Source organism: Triticum aestivum, chromosome 2A (genome assembly GCF_018294505.1).
Source record: "Triticum aestivum cultivar Chinese Spring chromosome 2A, IWGSC CS RefSeq v2.1, whole genome shotgun sequence".
Lineage (NCBI taxonomy): Eukaryota > Viridiplantae > Streptophyta > Magnoliopsida > Poales > Poaceae > Triticum > Triticum aestivum.
Window position 1 is genome coordinate 744,384,364 of NC_057797.1, and position 14,785 is coordinate 744,399,148.

Sequence of the window (14,785 nt, forward strand, 5' to 3'; positions counted from 1 at the left end):
TTGCGGCGGTCGAGGACAGGCTAGACGACATCTCCGGCGGTGGATCGGGACCGGTGGTGAGGATTGGGAGCAAGGGTGAAGGACGACGAGGGTTCGGGCACGGGAAAGGTCGGAAGGTGGCGGGAGGAGGAGGAAGAGTTTGGTAGATTTGATGTAATTTACGATGGATCAGGCTGTCTGAGTCCGACGTGACGGACGTGCGATACGAGGGGTGTCGGTCAGCCCGAGCGTTTGATGCCCGTTTAAGAAGTGCGTCTGGGTCGAAAAATCGTGACTGGTTAGTGACCGGTTACCCGGCCAAATGTATGAGGCGAGTTTGAGATGCCGGCTATAGATACTCTGACGTAGGGACTCCCTAGCTTTTGCCTCGGTTTTGAAAAATATCTCGAAATGCAACAACCGAAATAGACCTACACACACTCTCTCTCTCCATGAGTCGAGTGAGGCTGTGGCTGGTTGGCTGCGTACGCGCATGATCGACACATCGGCTACATGCATGGCCCCCGACAAGCCATCCACGTACCCCCGTGACCGATCGATCGATCGATCGATGGAGCCATGGACGGACGTTACGGGACAACTGGACCTCGCGCGCGGGTCCCCTGCCCAGCCGCGTCAACTTGCCTACTACGTGGAGCTAGCCCCATCCTGACACCCTGACAGGTCAGCCGAGCTCCCCTCCCCCATGCACGCCCGATCACGCGACACCGGCGCCGGCCACGAGCGCGCGCTCCGCGTGGCGCGGCCGCCGTCGCCATCAGCCCCTCTCTCGCCGGACGCGGCGCAGCTGATCCACCGCGGCCCACTTAAGCGAGCAAGCAAGCACACCTGCACTGCACAGCTTCTTCTTTCCCCCACGCAAGCCCGCCCGGCCCCCGGCCGGGTCCCCCGCACGCGCGCCCGTGACGCGCCAGCCCGCCGTCGACGTCCATCTGATGCACATATATTCCGAATTCCCGATGTGTACGTGCGCTCTCAGTCTCAGTACGCCATGCGAGAAGAAACGCGTCGAGGGATGACTTTTCTTGTTCTTTTGCTTTGCGTGCAGTACATGATAAATTGATAATTAATTAGCCCGATCGGCTGTACTGATGATCAGTGGTGGTGATGGGTTATACACGCGCTATGGCAGGATCGTAGGCTTGATCACTGACGTTGACAGAGCATGTATAGTAATCAATGAATGGATACTCTCTACGGTTCTATTGTTTCTTACAGATGCAGGCAGCCATGGATGGATCCGCACTTGGCTCGTAGGATACTACGAAGTACGAGCCGGTACAGTGCACTGTGCAGTATGCTGTACCCGCTGGGCGCAACGGTTAAGCCAAGCAACCGGCCTGGCTCAGGCTCAGGCTCAGAGCCAGGCGTATACGGTACCGCATGCATGCCGGCCGGCCTCGCGCAAGCATGTACACCGTGGTCTATACTCCATGGGCGCCGCCCAGGCGGACACCGCACCGGCCTCGCTCTGTCGGCACGCATCTAGCCCAGTGCATGCGATGATGACCCTGTGCTATACATCAAGGGTGAAGAAGGCTCATGAGACAAGAAGAAGCGACACCACCATGCTCCATGTTCATATCAACGGACCTCTCGCCGCACCGTATAGCTTTCGTACGCGTGCGTAGCCATCTATGCGCCTATGTGCACGCCTCATGGACCAGGCGAAAAGATGGATCCTTCTGCGCCAGGCACATGCATGTACATCCATGTGGGGGGCCGATGGATGGATGGATGGATGGATGGCAAGCCTCGAGCAGTCGTCGTCGTCGTCGTGGTGGTGGTGACATGTTACATGTGCTACGTAGTACGTACTCGGCCCTCGCAGAAAGAAAGGGAGAAAAGACCCTCGTCCGTCCTACGAGCGATGGGTGGATCCCAACTCTACGCGCTTTAATGCGCCCTTTCTGTCCCTTAAAAAGGCAGCCGGCCGGCGAGCGGAGCCCTTCCATTCCGTTCTCCCCGCCCTCGCATGTGCTGCCACACACCGCCTCGCCTTTCCTGCCGGCCGCCCGCTTCTTCTTTAGCCAGGTAGGCAGCTTAGCTAGCTTGCTCGGCTGGTCTCATGCCATCGTCGTCGTCGTCTCGCGCGCCGGCGCCGAGCAGGGGCGGTGGCTCGGCGGCGGCGAGGGGCTGCGTGGACGTGGACGCCAACACCACGTTCGTGCAGGCCGACCCGGCCACGTTCCGCGCGCTCGTGCAGAGGCTCACGGGCGCGCCGGGGGGAGCTGCAGCCGCGGCGGCGCAGGCTACCGACATGCAGCACGCCGCGGGCGCCGCCATGGTGCCGGTGGTGCCGATGAGGCGGCCGAAGCTGCAGGAGAGGCGGCGGGCGGCGCCGGCCAGGCTGGAGCTCGCGCGGCCGCAGCCGTTCTACTACCACAACGGCCACCAGCACCACCATCACCACCACCAACACCACCACGGGCTCATGCAGTACTCGCCGGTCTCGACCATGGACTACGCCCGCGTCTCCTCCTCCGCCTCGTCGCCCTCCCCGTCGCCGCCCTCGTCGTGCTCCTGCGGGGTGGTGATAAGCCAGGAGGAGGTGGAGAGGGAGGAGAAGGCCATCGCCTCCAAGGCCTTCTACCTGCACTCCTCACCAAGAGCCGCCCCCGGCGCCGGAGGGGACGCCGCCGAGAGGCCCAAGCTGCTGCCCCTGTTCCCCGTCCACTCCCCACGGAGCTCCTCCTTCGCCTAGCTCTAGTAACTAGCCATTACCTCTAGGCTCTACTGCTGTAGCTAGACCCTGGTTAACCCCGCCATTAATCCCCACGACCGACATGCCGTGTTTAATTCTCTGTACCACCTAGCTCTAGTAGATGATCCATGACCGGACCAGTGTTGCTTCCTAATTGTGCTTGATTTCGTTGCTCAACTCTTGCCTTCTCTCTATTACTCCCTCCATTCCGAATTACTTGTTGCAGGTATGGATGTATCTAAATGTATTTTAGTTCTAGATACATCCATTTCTACGACGAGTAATTTGAAACGGAGGGAGTACATTTCTACTTCTCTACTAATATTACATCCACTCGTGCAAGTCTTAATTTCATTTCTTTACACACAAGTTCTCCAAGTATCTTAAGCATAAAAACCTGCGGTCAAAGCTACTTATTGCCTTGTTTCATTTCCACGCATACAATTGCTAAACATAGAAGCTGCGGTCAAAGTTGCTACTTATTGCCTTGTTTCATTTCCACGCATACAATTGCTAAACATAGAAGCTGAGGTCAAAGTTGCTACTTATTGCCTTTTGAAAGAAGAAGAAAAATCATCATGCAAGAGGAGTCAACAAACTTTGTGTAACCGTACGAGAAAGGCATCATCGGCCAGTTGCCCGAAAGGCGCATGCGATCTTTCAGCGCGAGCTGCGCGTAAGTTTCGAACATTATCTATCTGCCCATGCATGAACGGAGGGAGCTGATTGACATCTTGCGATCGTGCTGTTGGTCAGGAAAGTTGGGTAGGAATCGGATGCCGACGTCAATTGGTTATTCGATCTCCTCTCCTGGCCTGGCCGCCTGTGGAGGGAGGGCAGCAAACATACGTCCGTATCTTGGACGACTAGCATGTGGGGGCCCGTGGAATATATTTCGTGGGTGCCTAGAAGATTTAGTAGCGGTCACGGACACCATGCCGGAGGATGGTCTACGTACGCATGTAGTTATGAATCGGATGCGTGGTGGGTCGGATAGGGTTTGTGCGTCAAACGTAGCGTTCATTTGGAATAGATGTTTGACGATTGCTAGAGCATCTTTAACCGGACGCCAATCCTTCGTATGTTTGTGTGGATAGCTTGGACACTCACCGGACTAATAAACGCCATTCAACTGGCTCTCTTGTATTCAACCCGTATGTTCGGGTTGTCGAACACCCCTCAAACCCAGCCTACATGTGGGGTGAATTTGGGGTAATCGGGACGAGTTCATCATGTCGGATCTTACAGTGTTGGAGTCTGAACGAGGGTAGCGAGAGAGGGATCGTGCAACACTTCCTTGATTATGATTGAGGTTACACAGGTACATATATACTGGCTGTTACAACAGAATGACACTAGTCTAGCCTAAGGAATAGGACCACTACAGAAGCATGTTCGCTAACACCCCGCCGCAGTCGTATCGTCGATGCCTGGGGAGGCACAGAGACTGGACCTGAAGCGTTGAAAAACGGATGTCGGCAAACCCTTCGTCATGATATCGGCTAGCTGTTGAGCTGTTGGAACATGGACAACACGAAACTCGCCAAGGGCCATCTTTTCCCGGACGAAATGAATGTCAAGCTCTATGTGCTTTGTCCTCCGATGATGAACCGGATTAGTAGACATGTACACGGCGGATACATTGTCGCAGAAGATGACGGTGGCCTTTGGTGGAGAGACAGAGAGCTCACCAAGCAGCTGCCTCAACCATACACAATCAGCAACTGCATTTGCCACGACGCGGTATTCTGCTTCTGCACTGGATCGAGAGACGATGGCCTGTCGCTTGGAGGACCAGCTGACGAGCGTGTCACCAAGATATACGCAGTAACCAGAGGTACACCGGCGAGTGTCAGGGCACCCAGCCCAGTCCGCGTCCGAATATGCGATGATGTCTGTCGATGAAGATGCTGGAAGAAGCAGACCGTGCTGGAGCGTGCCGCGAACATACCGCAGAATACGCTTGATGAGCGCGCGGTGACTGTCCCGCGGGTCATGCCTGTGAAGGCAGGCTTGTTGCACCGCATACGCCAGATCCGGACGCGTCATCGTGAGATATTGCAAGCCGCCAGCAAGGCTGCGATACTCTGACGGGTCGGACACGGGAGCGCCGGCGGCAGCAGCGACCTTGGGGGCCGTGTCCACTGGTGTTGAGGCAGCATGGCATTGGGACATGCCGGCGCGACGAAGAAGCTCCTCGGCATACTGGGCCTGGTTGAGGAAGAACCCCCGTGTTGTACGCTGCACGCGGATGCCGAGGAAGTAGTGAAGAGCGCCCATATCTGTCATGGCGAACTCTTGTTGGAGCTTGTCGACGATGGGGCGAAGAAGGGGCGTCGAGGATGCCGCAAGTACAATATCATCAACGTACAGAAGAAGATGTGCAGCGTCAGCACCCCACCGGAGGATGAAGAGGGATGCGTCGGAGAGGGAGGCAGTGAAGCCCATGGTGGCGGCGAACATGGCGAAGCGATGAAACCAGGCCCGCGGCGCCTGCTTGAGGCCGTAGAGGGACTTGGCGACAAACATGATCACGACGCGAAGCATCGACGAAGCCGGCCGGCTGGTAGCAGTGCACCTGCTCGTCGAGAACGCCGTGAAGGAAAGCGTTCTTCACGTCGAGCTGATGGACGGGCCAGCCACGCGAGCACGCGAGAGTGAGCACCGTGCGGATCGTCGCCGGCTTGACAACCGGAGAGAAGGTTTCGCCAAAGTCGATGCCGGGGCGCTGGGAAAAACCGCGGACGACCCACCGGGCCTTATAGCGCTCCAAAGACCCGTCGGCGTTCAGCTTGTGCCTGAAAACCCACTTGCCGGTCACAACATTAGTGTTGGGTGGGCGCAGAACAAGGGTCCACGTCGAGTTCGCCATCAGGGCATCATACTCCGACTGCATGGCGGCGCGCCAATTTGGATCTTGGAGAGCTGCGCGAACGGAAGTGGGAATGGGAGAGAGGATGGTGGCCTGAAGATTGGCGTAGCGAGGGTTGGGTTAGAAGATGCCGTGTTTAGCGCGGGTGAGCATTGGGTGTGTGGCGCTGGGAGGCGGCGGGGAGGAGGAGCGGAGGAGGAGGGAGATGATCGAGTGGAGGGAGATGATCGAGTGGAGGGAGATGGGCCACCAGGTGGGGAAGGCGGGGAAGGCCCGGTCGTGGTGGGCTGCGAGTTAGGAGGGGTGGGTGTGGGCTGCATGGGGGATCCATGTGGCGATGCGGGAGGGGTTGGTTGGGGCGGCGCCCATGCAGGATCGATGTGATCCAAGGGAGGCGGATCGGGAGCTGATGCAGCGATGGATTCGGGCGTGGGGGGCAGGGTTTTGAACGGGAAAACGGATTCGACGAACGTGACGTGCCTGGAAAGATTATGCGACGGGTGAGGGGATCATAGCAACGATACCCCTTGTGGTCATCGGGATAACCCAAAAAAACGCAGGCAACCGATCGTGGGGAGAGTTTGTTGGGAGTAGTGGCGAGCAAGTTGGGATAACAGAGGCAACCGAATACGCGTAAGTGGCGAAATTCAGGTGCCTGCCCAAAGAGAAGCTCGTGTGGTGTGGTAATGAGGCGAGGCTTGCAAGGTCTACGGTTGAGGAGATAGGTGGAAGTGGCGAGGGCTTCAGCCCACCATGGGGGAGACATGTGAGCGTGCAAGAGAAGTGTGCGAACCCTGTCGTTGAGAGTGCGTAAAATGCGTTCGGCTTTCCCATTTTGTTGGGAAGTGTAGGGGCAGGTGAGGCGTAGAAGGGTGCCGTTGGACTCAAAGACTGTGCGGTTGGCAAGGTTGTCGAATTCGCGGCCATTGTCCGTTTGGAAGGCTAAGATGGGGCGAGAGAATTGTGTTTTGACGTAGGCATATAAACGAGTAAGAAGAGAATGAACTTCGGACTTGCGACGTATAGGAAAAGTCCATGCATAATGAGTAAAATCATCCAGAATGACCAAGTAATATTGATAACCGGATACACTTAAGAGAGGACTTGTCCATAAATCACAATGACAAAGCTCAAAAGGAAAACTAGTTTGAGAAGAAGAGGAACTAAAAGGGAGCCTAACATGTTTGCCTAAGCGACAAGCATCACAATGAGAGGCCGTGCTTTTATTGAAATTGAACTGGAAATATGTAGAGGCTTTGGCGAGGACGGCGGCGCCGGGATGGCCGAGACGCTGGTGCCACAGGTCGGCGGTGACGATGGTGGAGAGACAGTGGCGAGGCGGTGTGAAGGTGTAGAGCTCGCCGGGAGAATCACATCGGAGAAGCACCGTCTTGGTGGCCAGATCCTTGATGGAAAAACCAGTAGGGTCAAATTCAACAGAAACCAAATTATCACGAGTAAAGGCACGAACAGAAACCAGATTTCTAATAAGGGAGGGGGAGATAAGAATTTCTAGAAGGGAGAGTGGGCGGGAGGGGGTGGGGAAGGAGGTGGAGCCGACGCCGGTGATGGGCAGGAGAGCACCATTACCGACGACGATCGAGGTTGGAGAGGAAGGGGAAGGAGGGGAAAAGGGTATACCAGAGCCGGAGCCCATATGGGAAGACGCGCCGCTGTCGAAGATCCAATCGCCACCAGGAGTAGTGGGCGGATGTAGAGCCATCTGATTCAGGGCAGCAATGAGGGCGGCCTAATCCCACTGTGGTGATGCCGAGACGGTGGTCGTGGCCGGGTGCGCCTGGGGCACGACGGGAGCGGGTGGGCGGGATCCGAGAATCCCCTGGAAGGTGCCGGCCACCGTTGCAGCGGGAGCGGGCAGACGCGGGGCGGGCAGAAGACCGCCGGGCGTGCCCCCGCCGGAAGCAGAACCGGGCTGGCCGGAGGGGTTCTGCTTGCGCTTCTTCGGGCGCCTACGAGAGCCCGGGGAGCCGGCAGACCCGCCAGGCCTGGCCGTTGGAGGGCCGAGCAGCGCGGGGTTGAAGGGAGGCGGGGCCGGCGTGGAGGACAACGGGCGGGCCGCGTAGAACGCGCTGGCGTGGGCGAGGAGGGCCGAGCGGGCGTTGGCGCGCGCCAGGCGAGCGAGGCGCTGCTCCTCGAGCTGGAGAAACGCCCGCAGCTTGATGAAGGAGGGGCGGCGGCCGCGCGTCATGTGCGGGACGGCGTGTTGAAGGCGCTCGTCGAGGCCGCGGAGCACGTTGTGAACGAGCTCGCGATCCTTCAGGCGGTGACCGAGGTCCCGGAGAGTGTCCGCCATGGTCTTGAGCCGGGAGGTGTAGTCGACGACGGAGAGATCGCCCTGGGTAAAGCTGTGGAACTCGTCGAGGAGGTAGGTGATCCGGGCGTCGCGGTTGCTGCGGAAGAGAGAGCGAAGCGAGCGCCAGAGGGAATACGCCGTGTCCTTGCGATCGGAGACGATCTCCAGCGTTGACGGAGTCACGGTGGCGTTGTACCACGAGAGGACGGCGAAGTCATTGAGAGCCCAGTTGGAAGTCGCCTGGGTCGGCGAGCCGTCGACGTGGTCGGTGAGGCCGAACTTGGCGAGAGCGGAGAGGAACTGATGGCGCCAAAGGCCGTAGTTTTCCTTCTCGAAATCCAGAGTAACCAGCACATGGTCGCGGATGCGAAGGGACTGGACCTGGGTGGTGGGGAGGGTTTGGGTGGCGACGGGAGGATGGAACTGGTCGTCGTCGGACTCCGAGTCGCCGGAGGAGGAGACAGAGGAGGAAGTGCTCATGGCGGTCGTGGAGGATGGGGAGGAGAGAGGAGCAGCGGAAGATGTGGATCGAGATGGTCAAACTGATACCATGTTGGAGTCTGAACGAGGGTAGCGAGAGAGAGATCGTGCAACACTTCCTTGATTATGATTGAGGTTACACAGGTACATATATACTCGATGTTACAACAGAATGATACTAGTCTAGCCTAAGGAATAGAACCACTACAGAAGCACGTTCGCTAACACACAGGACGGGTACACCACAAATCCCTCAAATCGACCAAATCGACCGATTCCCACCTCTCGGTCCTTCCCTTCTCACGCCATTAAGAATGGATATGATGCACTGTCATTGTCATTAAGAATGGATATGATGCATTGCCATTGTCCTTCCCTTCTGTGGTGAAGGTGGAGGGGTGAACGAAGATGGGACCGAACAAAAGAGGAATAGACACTTGAGGGGGGAGAACCGGGAGAGGGATAGGGTTGTGCATGTGAGCGCGACAAGAAAAACGTCCACCACATATACGGACATCTTTTTCAACAAGAGGGGGGGGGGGCGATGGAGTAGAAGGAGCAGAGGTACATGCTCTTCTTGAATGTGCAAAGCGAGAGGATGGACGTCAACGGAAGAGGATGCACGAGAGTTTGGAAATTAAGAGGGCGAGGATGGACATAGAGAAACTTGAGAGATAGCAAAAAAGGGAGCTTGGCAAGGCGAAGGCATATGAGATAATTGAGAAAATAGGGCTAGCGAGGGTCACGGAGAATGTGCATAGACACCCATGCACTCATATGTCTTGGCAAGAATCATTTCTGTTGTCCCGCAATGTACTCGAACAGTTTTTGGTGTAAACAAAGTCTGCGTTTTCCACATTTTGGTGCACACTGTTTCTCGGTGAGCATGCACGCCGGGTTTCATGGTGAGCACGCACGCCGGGTCGCCGGCACAGCCGCACAGGAGCCCACAGCCCTCGCGTGCGTGCGTGCGCACACTGGCGCTGAGCATATACTCCAGCACAGGATACCGCAAACCACCTGCAGTCGCCAGCGCGTTTCTCGTCGCTCGCAGCCTGATCTCTCCCTCCGGATCAATCAGGACAGAGCCCCGTCGCCTTCCGGTTCGTAGCATCCCACCTCCCAACCGGATTCCCGTGACTAGCCCCGCTCACGCAGGCCGCTGCTGTACAGCAGCAGCGCCGTTAATTAATAAGAGTTCACGCTGCCACGCCGGCCGTCGCTGGCCTGGCCTCTCTGGTCTGATCTCGCCTGAGCTAGCTGAGCCGATCAGCCAGGCTGCGAATCAATGGACTTGTCATAAATAAAAGAGTGGGGAGAGGAGAGAAATGGAGAACGGGTGCAGTAGACGCGGGCGTAGCATCCGGCGTGTGCAGTGCACGGCGTGCATACGCATGCATGCATGCGTAGCGAGAGGCAGGCACAGCGCAGGGTCAGCGACGCGCGCAGCTGGTCCGGCCGGGGAGTTGAGAACGGGCGGCACGGGAGGGCCATGAATGCGGCCGGTCCGTCGCGCATGCGTGTGCAGTGCTAGCTGCTGCATGCACGGGGGAGGCGATGCCATGGCATGGCGCGGCACGGGCCCGGGCGCGCGCTGGGGATTGGCCAGGGGAGGGAGGGGCGGACGCATGCATGCATGGGTTGACCTCTTGCTATGTGGAGGGGCAGGATGGGCTGCGGCCTGCTGCAGCTGCACGGCAATGCGTGCGACGGCTTAACTGTAAGTGCAGGCCAAGTGATGCCCACTGATCTCTCTGCATGCTCTGCTCTGCTCTGGCGGCCTGGCCCGCTGCTCTGCAGCTGCAAGTCTGCAACGGCTTATTAACTGCGGAACCCAGGGGAGAGGTGTCGTCGGGGAGGCATCCGAAGAGCGAACCCGCATTGCGTTGCGCTGGTTTCACTGTTTTGAGCAGAGGAAGTCGTCAGAACCATAATCAGTGGCGGAGCCAGGTTTGAAAAAAGGGAGCCACTCTAGTTTCTGCCCATTTTGTTTGCCATTCTAGAATTTGACATCTTATTTTTGTCACTTTTGGCTTTTCACAATACATCACAAATGTCATTCCATGACAAAAAGGATAATTTTCATTTCACTTTTGTCACTCTTAGCTTTTGACAATGTATCACAATTGCCACTCTGGAAATTTTGCTTTTGCCACGAATGGCAAAAGTGATATATTGTCAAAAGCTAAAAGTGACAAAAGTGATCCATATTTGTTGTCAATCAAATAAATGTATCTAGACATATATCAATGTTAGATACATCCATTTAAGCGACAATTAATATGGATCGAATGAAATATAAGAAAATGTTAAACATGTATAAAAACATTCTTGATGTATACGAAAATTGTAGAAATCAAAACATTATTTAAAAAATCATTGTGCATTAAAAAATTGTTTAACATGTATAAAATAATGTGTCACACGTACATGAAAAATGTACATAGACAATCAAGAAAAAAATATACAAACAACATATGAAAAGCAAAAAAAAATGTCAATAAAAAGGTACTAAAACCGAAGAAAACGATGAAACCCATAAAGAAACACACTTAAAATTAAAGAAAAAACCAAACAAAGCCGGTGAAAAAGAAAGATTAATGAAGAGACCCGAATAAAATCAACAAAAACCCAAAAAAATGAAGAAAAAAAATTGAAAACCAAGTAAAAACAAAGAAAAACGAAGGGAAAATATAAAGAAGGGAAAAACAAGTGAATCGCGGGAAAAAGGAAAAAACACCAAAGTAAAAACAAAAGAAAACCCCAGAGAAAACCGAACCTATAGTGAGAGAACCCTACACTAATAGGTCGGCCAGCTCACGTGCGCTTCAGGCAAGAGCTGCTTCCATCTTTAGGCCAACTCCACCGCGCGATCCTAAACGGACGTCCGTTTTGTCCTGTTTTTGTCCCTTTGGGTAGGAATTTGGGGTCGTATTCGGGCCTGTCCTGGGATGCGGTGGCCGTGCGCCCAGCGCGCGGCCGCGTCCTTTTGCCCCATCATGTCCGTCAGGGCCAAGAAATACCCAAATTTGCATTAAAACTACTTGCGAACCCAAATATTTGTCTGAAAATTAAAATAGTTTTACAACCCAATTGAAATTGTCTTTAATAAAATAGTTTTACAACCAAATCGAAATTGTCTTGACTGAACATAAAATGGAGAAATACATCTATTGGTTGCCAATGTGATCCCACACGTGCTCAACCAAGTCATTTTGAAGATTCACATGAGTGTGCCAATCACGCATCTCACGGTGGAATTGGGCAAACTGTTCAAATGTGGCCGGGTCTTGATGCAGGAGCTCAATATTTTCACCTTGGTAATCAAATCCTTGGTCAAAGATACTCTCATCCCGCTCGTCCTCGACGATCATGTTGTGCATGATCACACAAGCAGTCATCACCTCCCAAAGCTTCCCTTCATCCCATGACAGTGCAGGGTTTCGAACGATACCCCACCGGGATTGAAGCACACCAAAAGCACGTTCCACATCCTTTCTAACACTCTCTTGCATTTGGGCAAATCTCTTTCTCTTCTCACCTTCGGGTTTCGAGATTGTCTTCACAAAAGTTGACCACTGAGGATATATACCATCTGCTAGATAGTATCCCTTGTTGTAATGGTGGCCGTTGATCTCAAAGTTGACAGGTGGGGAGTGGTCTTCTGCAAGCCTTGCGAAGACTGAAGAACGCTGCAGCACGTTGATATCATTGTGAGAACCCGCCATGCCGAAGAAAGAATGCCATATCCAAAGATCTTGTGATGCCACCGCTTCTAATATGACAGTGCACCCGTTAACATGCCCCTTGTACTGGCCCTGCCAAGCAAATGGACAGTTCTTCCACTCCCAGTGCATACAATATATGCTGCCAAGCATACCTGGAAATCCTCTAGCTGCGTTGGTCGCCAACAATCTCTTTGTATCAGCGGCAGTTGGCTGCCTCAAGTACTCTGGCCCAAAGACCTTGATCACAGCCTGACAAAACTTGTACATTGACATCAGACATGTTGTCTCGCTCATACGCACATACTCATCCACCAGATCGCCTGGAATTCCATATGCAAGCATGCGGATGGCCGCGGTGCATTTCTGATAGGAGGAGAATCCAAGCTTGCCAAGGGCATCCGTCTTGCACTCGAAGTATGGGTCATGAGCAACCATTCCCTCTCGGATACGATTGAACACATGCCTTGCCATACGAAAACGGCGACGAAATTTATCCGGCCTGAAGAGCGGGGTGTTGGCAAAGTAATCTGCATAGAGCAGGGCGTGGCCTCTCTCCCTGTTGCGGTTCAGGTTGGGAGCACGGCCAGGGACTGACCCCCTGTACCGAGGAAGCTGTCGTTGAATATGGTCGTGAACGACCAGTGCAGCCACCACAAGATCGTCATCATCCGACGACGAATCGTTCGATGAACAAAGGAAGTGATGGAAGAAAAACTCGTCTCCACTGTCCATACCTTTGTTGGCAAAAGGTCGAACACCTTGCGGTCGTGGTGGCGAAGAGGCCGCGATGATCACCTCGACGCAGCAGGGTGGTTGTCGGCCGGCTACAGGCCGCTCTGGAGCTCTCGTCGGAATCTGCCTCGGCCGCCGTGGTACGTCGCCGGCAGTCGTGTCCGACTCTGCCACCGGCAAGGACGGCCATGGCCAAACCTCCTCCGATCGACGACCAAAACTACGGCGGAAGCGCGGGCGTGGTGGCGGCCATGTCGAGACGTGGTTTGGTATGGACGGCGGGGGGGCTGCGCGGTGAGGAGGCGGCCGGAGAATAGCGGCGGCGCCGACGGCGGGGCGGGGCGGGGAGAGAGGGTGAAGCGTTGGGAGCGGAGGGACTGCTAGTGTCCCCGACAGGCGGGTCAGGGGAGGACAAGCGCACGCGTCCTGCCCGTCCGCGTGGTGTCCGTTTCATCCCAAAACCGGCGCAAGTTTGGGCCGGGAATGGATCGAAAGCGGACACAAAGCGGACAAAATTTCGTTTGCTCCCGCGCGCTGGGCCGCCTTTTTTATCCCTTTTATTCCAAACGGACGGGACCGGACAGGATAAGGTCGCGCGGTGGAGTTGGCCTTATAAGAGAGATATAGCTCTCGCGGCGCTAGGAAGCTTCCTCGCGCATGCACGCGATCTTTGTGGCCTGGGCCCAACAGTTGTTAGCGCACGCTAGCCCAGTACATTACGCTAGGTAGTTCGTCCGGGTTTTTTCACTCGATTTGTTTACTCCCACCCTAGTGTCTTAGAGGAAAAACCGGTCACTGTATTTATTTTTGAATATTTTTGTGAATATCTTCCTCAATTTTAATTTTGTTTTTGATTTTATAAAAAGTACATGGATATGATTTTTTTTCTTCAAAAAATGTACATGAATCTGAAATTATTTACAAATTTGAAAAAATCATGATTTTGTAAAATACGTTTATGAAATTGAAAAGGTCATCCATTTGATAAATCATCATGAATTCGAAAAAAGTTCATGAATTTTATAAAAAATCAATAATTGGAAAACAATCACGAATTTTAAAAATGTTCAGAAATTTAAAAAAAGTTTACAATTTGCAAAACTAGTCATAAAATAACAAGAAAAGGGGGGTGCTACGCATCTGGTGTCATCCAATGACTCGGCACCGTCATTGCAACAAACTTGCTGTTGTAGAATCCTTTACAATAGATGCCTTGTTGCAGAACATTTGTTACAGAGGTCTTGTTGTTGAAACATTTGCAACAAAGATTGTGTTGTAGATTTTTTTAATTCATTTTTACAACATAGATGATGTTGCGGCAGGACTCTTGCAACATGGATGATGTTGCGGTTTTTTTTTCGTTTTTTGCAATGAAAGATGGTGCCACAACAGCAACATCATGATGGTCAAGGACGACATGGATGAGGGCGGCGGCGGCCATTCTGAGCTCGGGCGCACCGCGACGGCCGACGTTCATGGTGGAGGCGGGCGGCAGCGGTGGCGCCCACGCCCATCCCGGCTGCAAGGCATCGATTCCCAGGTAAACGACACTGATTCCCATGGATGGCTGCTCCTCATCCATTCATGAGAGAGAGAGATATAAGAGGGAAGGAAGGAAACGGCTGTTGGCTTATCCTTTCGTCGGATAGGAGGGAGAGATCGAAGAGGAAAAGAAGGAACCGATCGCTATCTCTAGTGCTGAGTGGGATCCACACATGACACGTGTCGCACGGACGAGAAGACGGATGCTTGCGTGCGATCCGTCGGCTGAAGCCAAGCCTTTGCCAAAGAGAAATGAGGAGATAAAAATAGAAATGAAAACCCAAACAAACTCAGTCTAAAAAAACAGAAATGAAAAGTGAAAAAAATGAGCGAAAGTTTAAAGCTTCCCGAAACCGGTGAAAAAAATGCTACTTAGGTTATACGAAACTCCAACGTGGATCACGAAATCGACC

General features: G+C 54.0%; 1 protein-coding gene across 1 annotated transcript; it reads left to right on the plus strand.

The window, feature by feature from the left end:
- The first annotated feature begins 1,850 nt into the window (after positions 1 to 1,850).
- Positions 1,851 to 2,881, plus strand: LOC123186369 (VQ motif-containing protein 31). The gene has a single exon (XM_044598146.1). It carries the CDS (start codon positions 2,069 to 2,071, stop codon positions 2,702 to 2,704), a length of 636 nt encoding a protein of 211 aa, XP_044454081.1. The 5' UTR covers positions 1,851 to 2,068; the 3' UTR covers positions 2,705 to 2,881.
- The last annotated feature ends 11,904 nt before the right edge of the window (positions 2,882 to 14,785 follow it).

Bases quoted from the DNA above. Each gene is read 5' to 3' on its own strand.
- LOC123186369 (XM_044598146.1), top strand. From the start codon at position 2,069: ATGCCATCGTCGTCGTCGTCTCGCGCGCCGGCGCCGAGCAGGGGCGGT.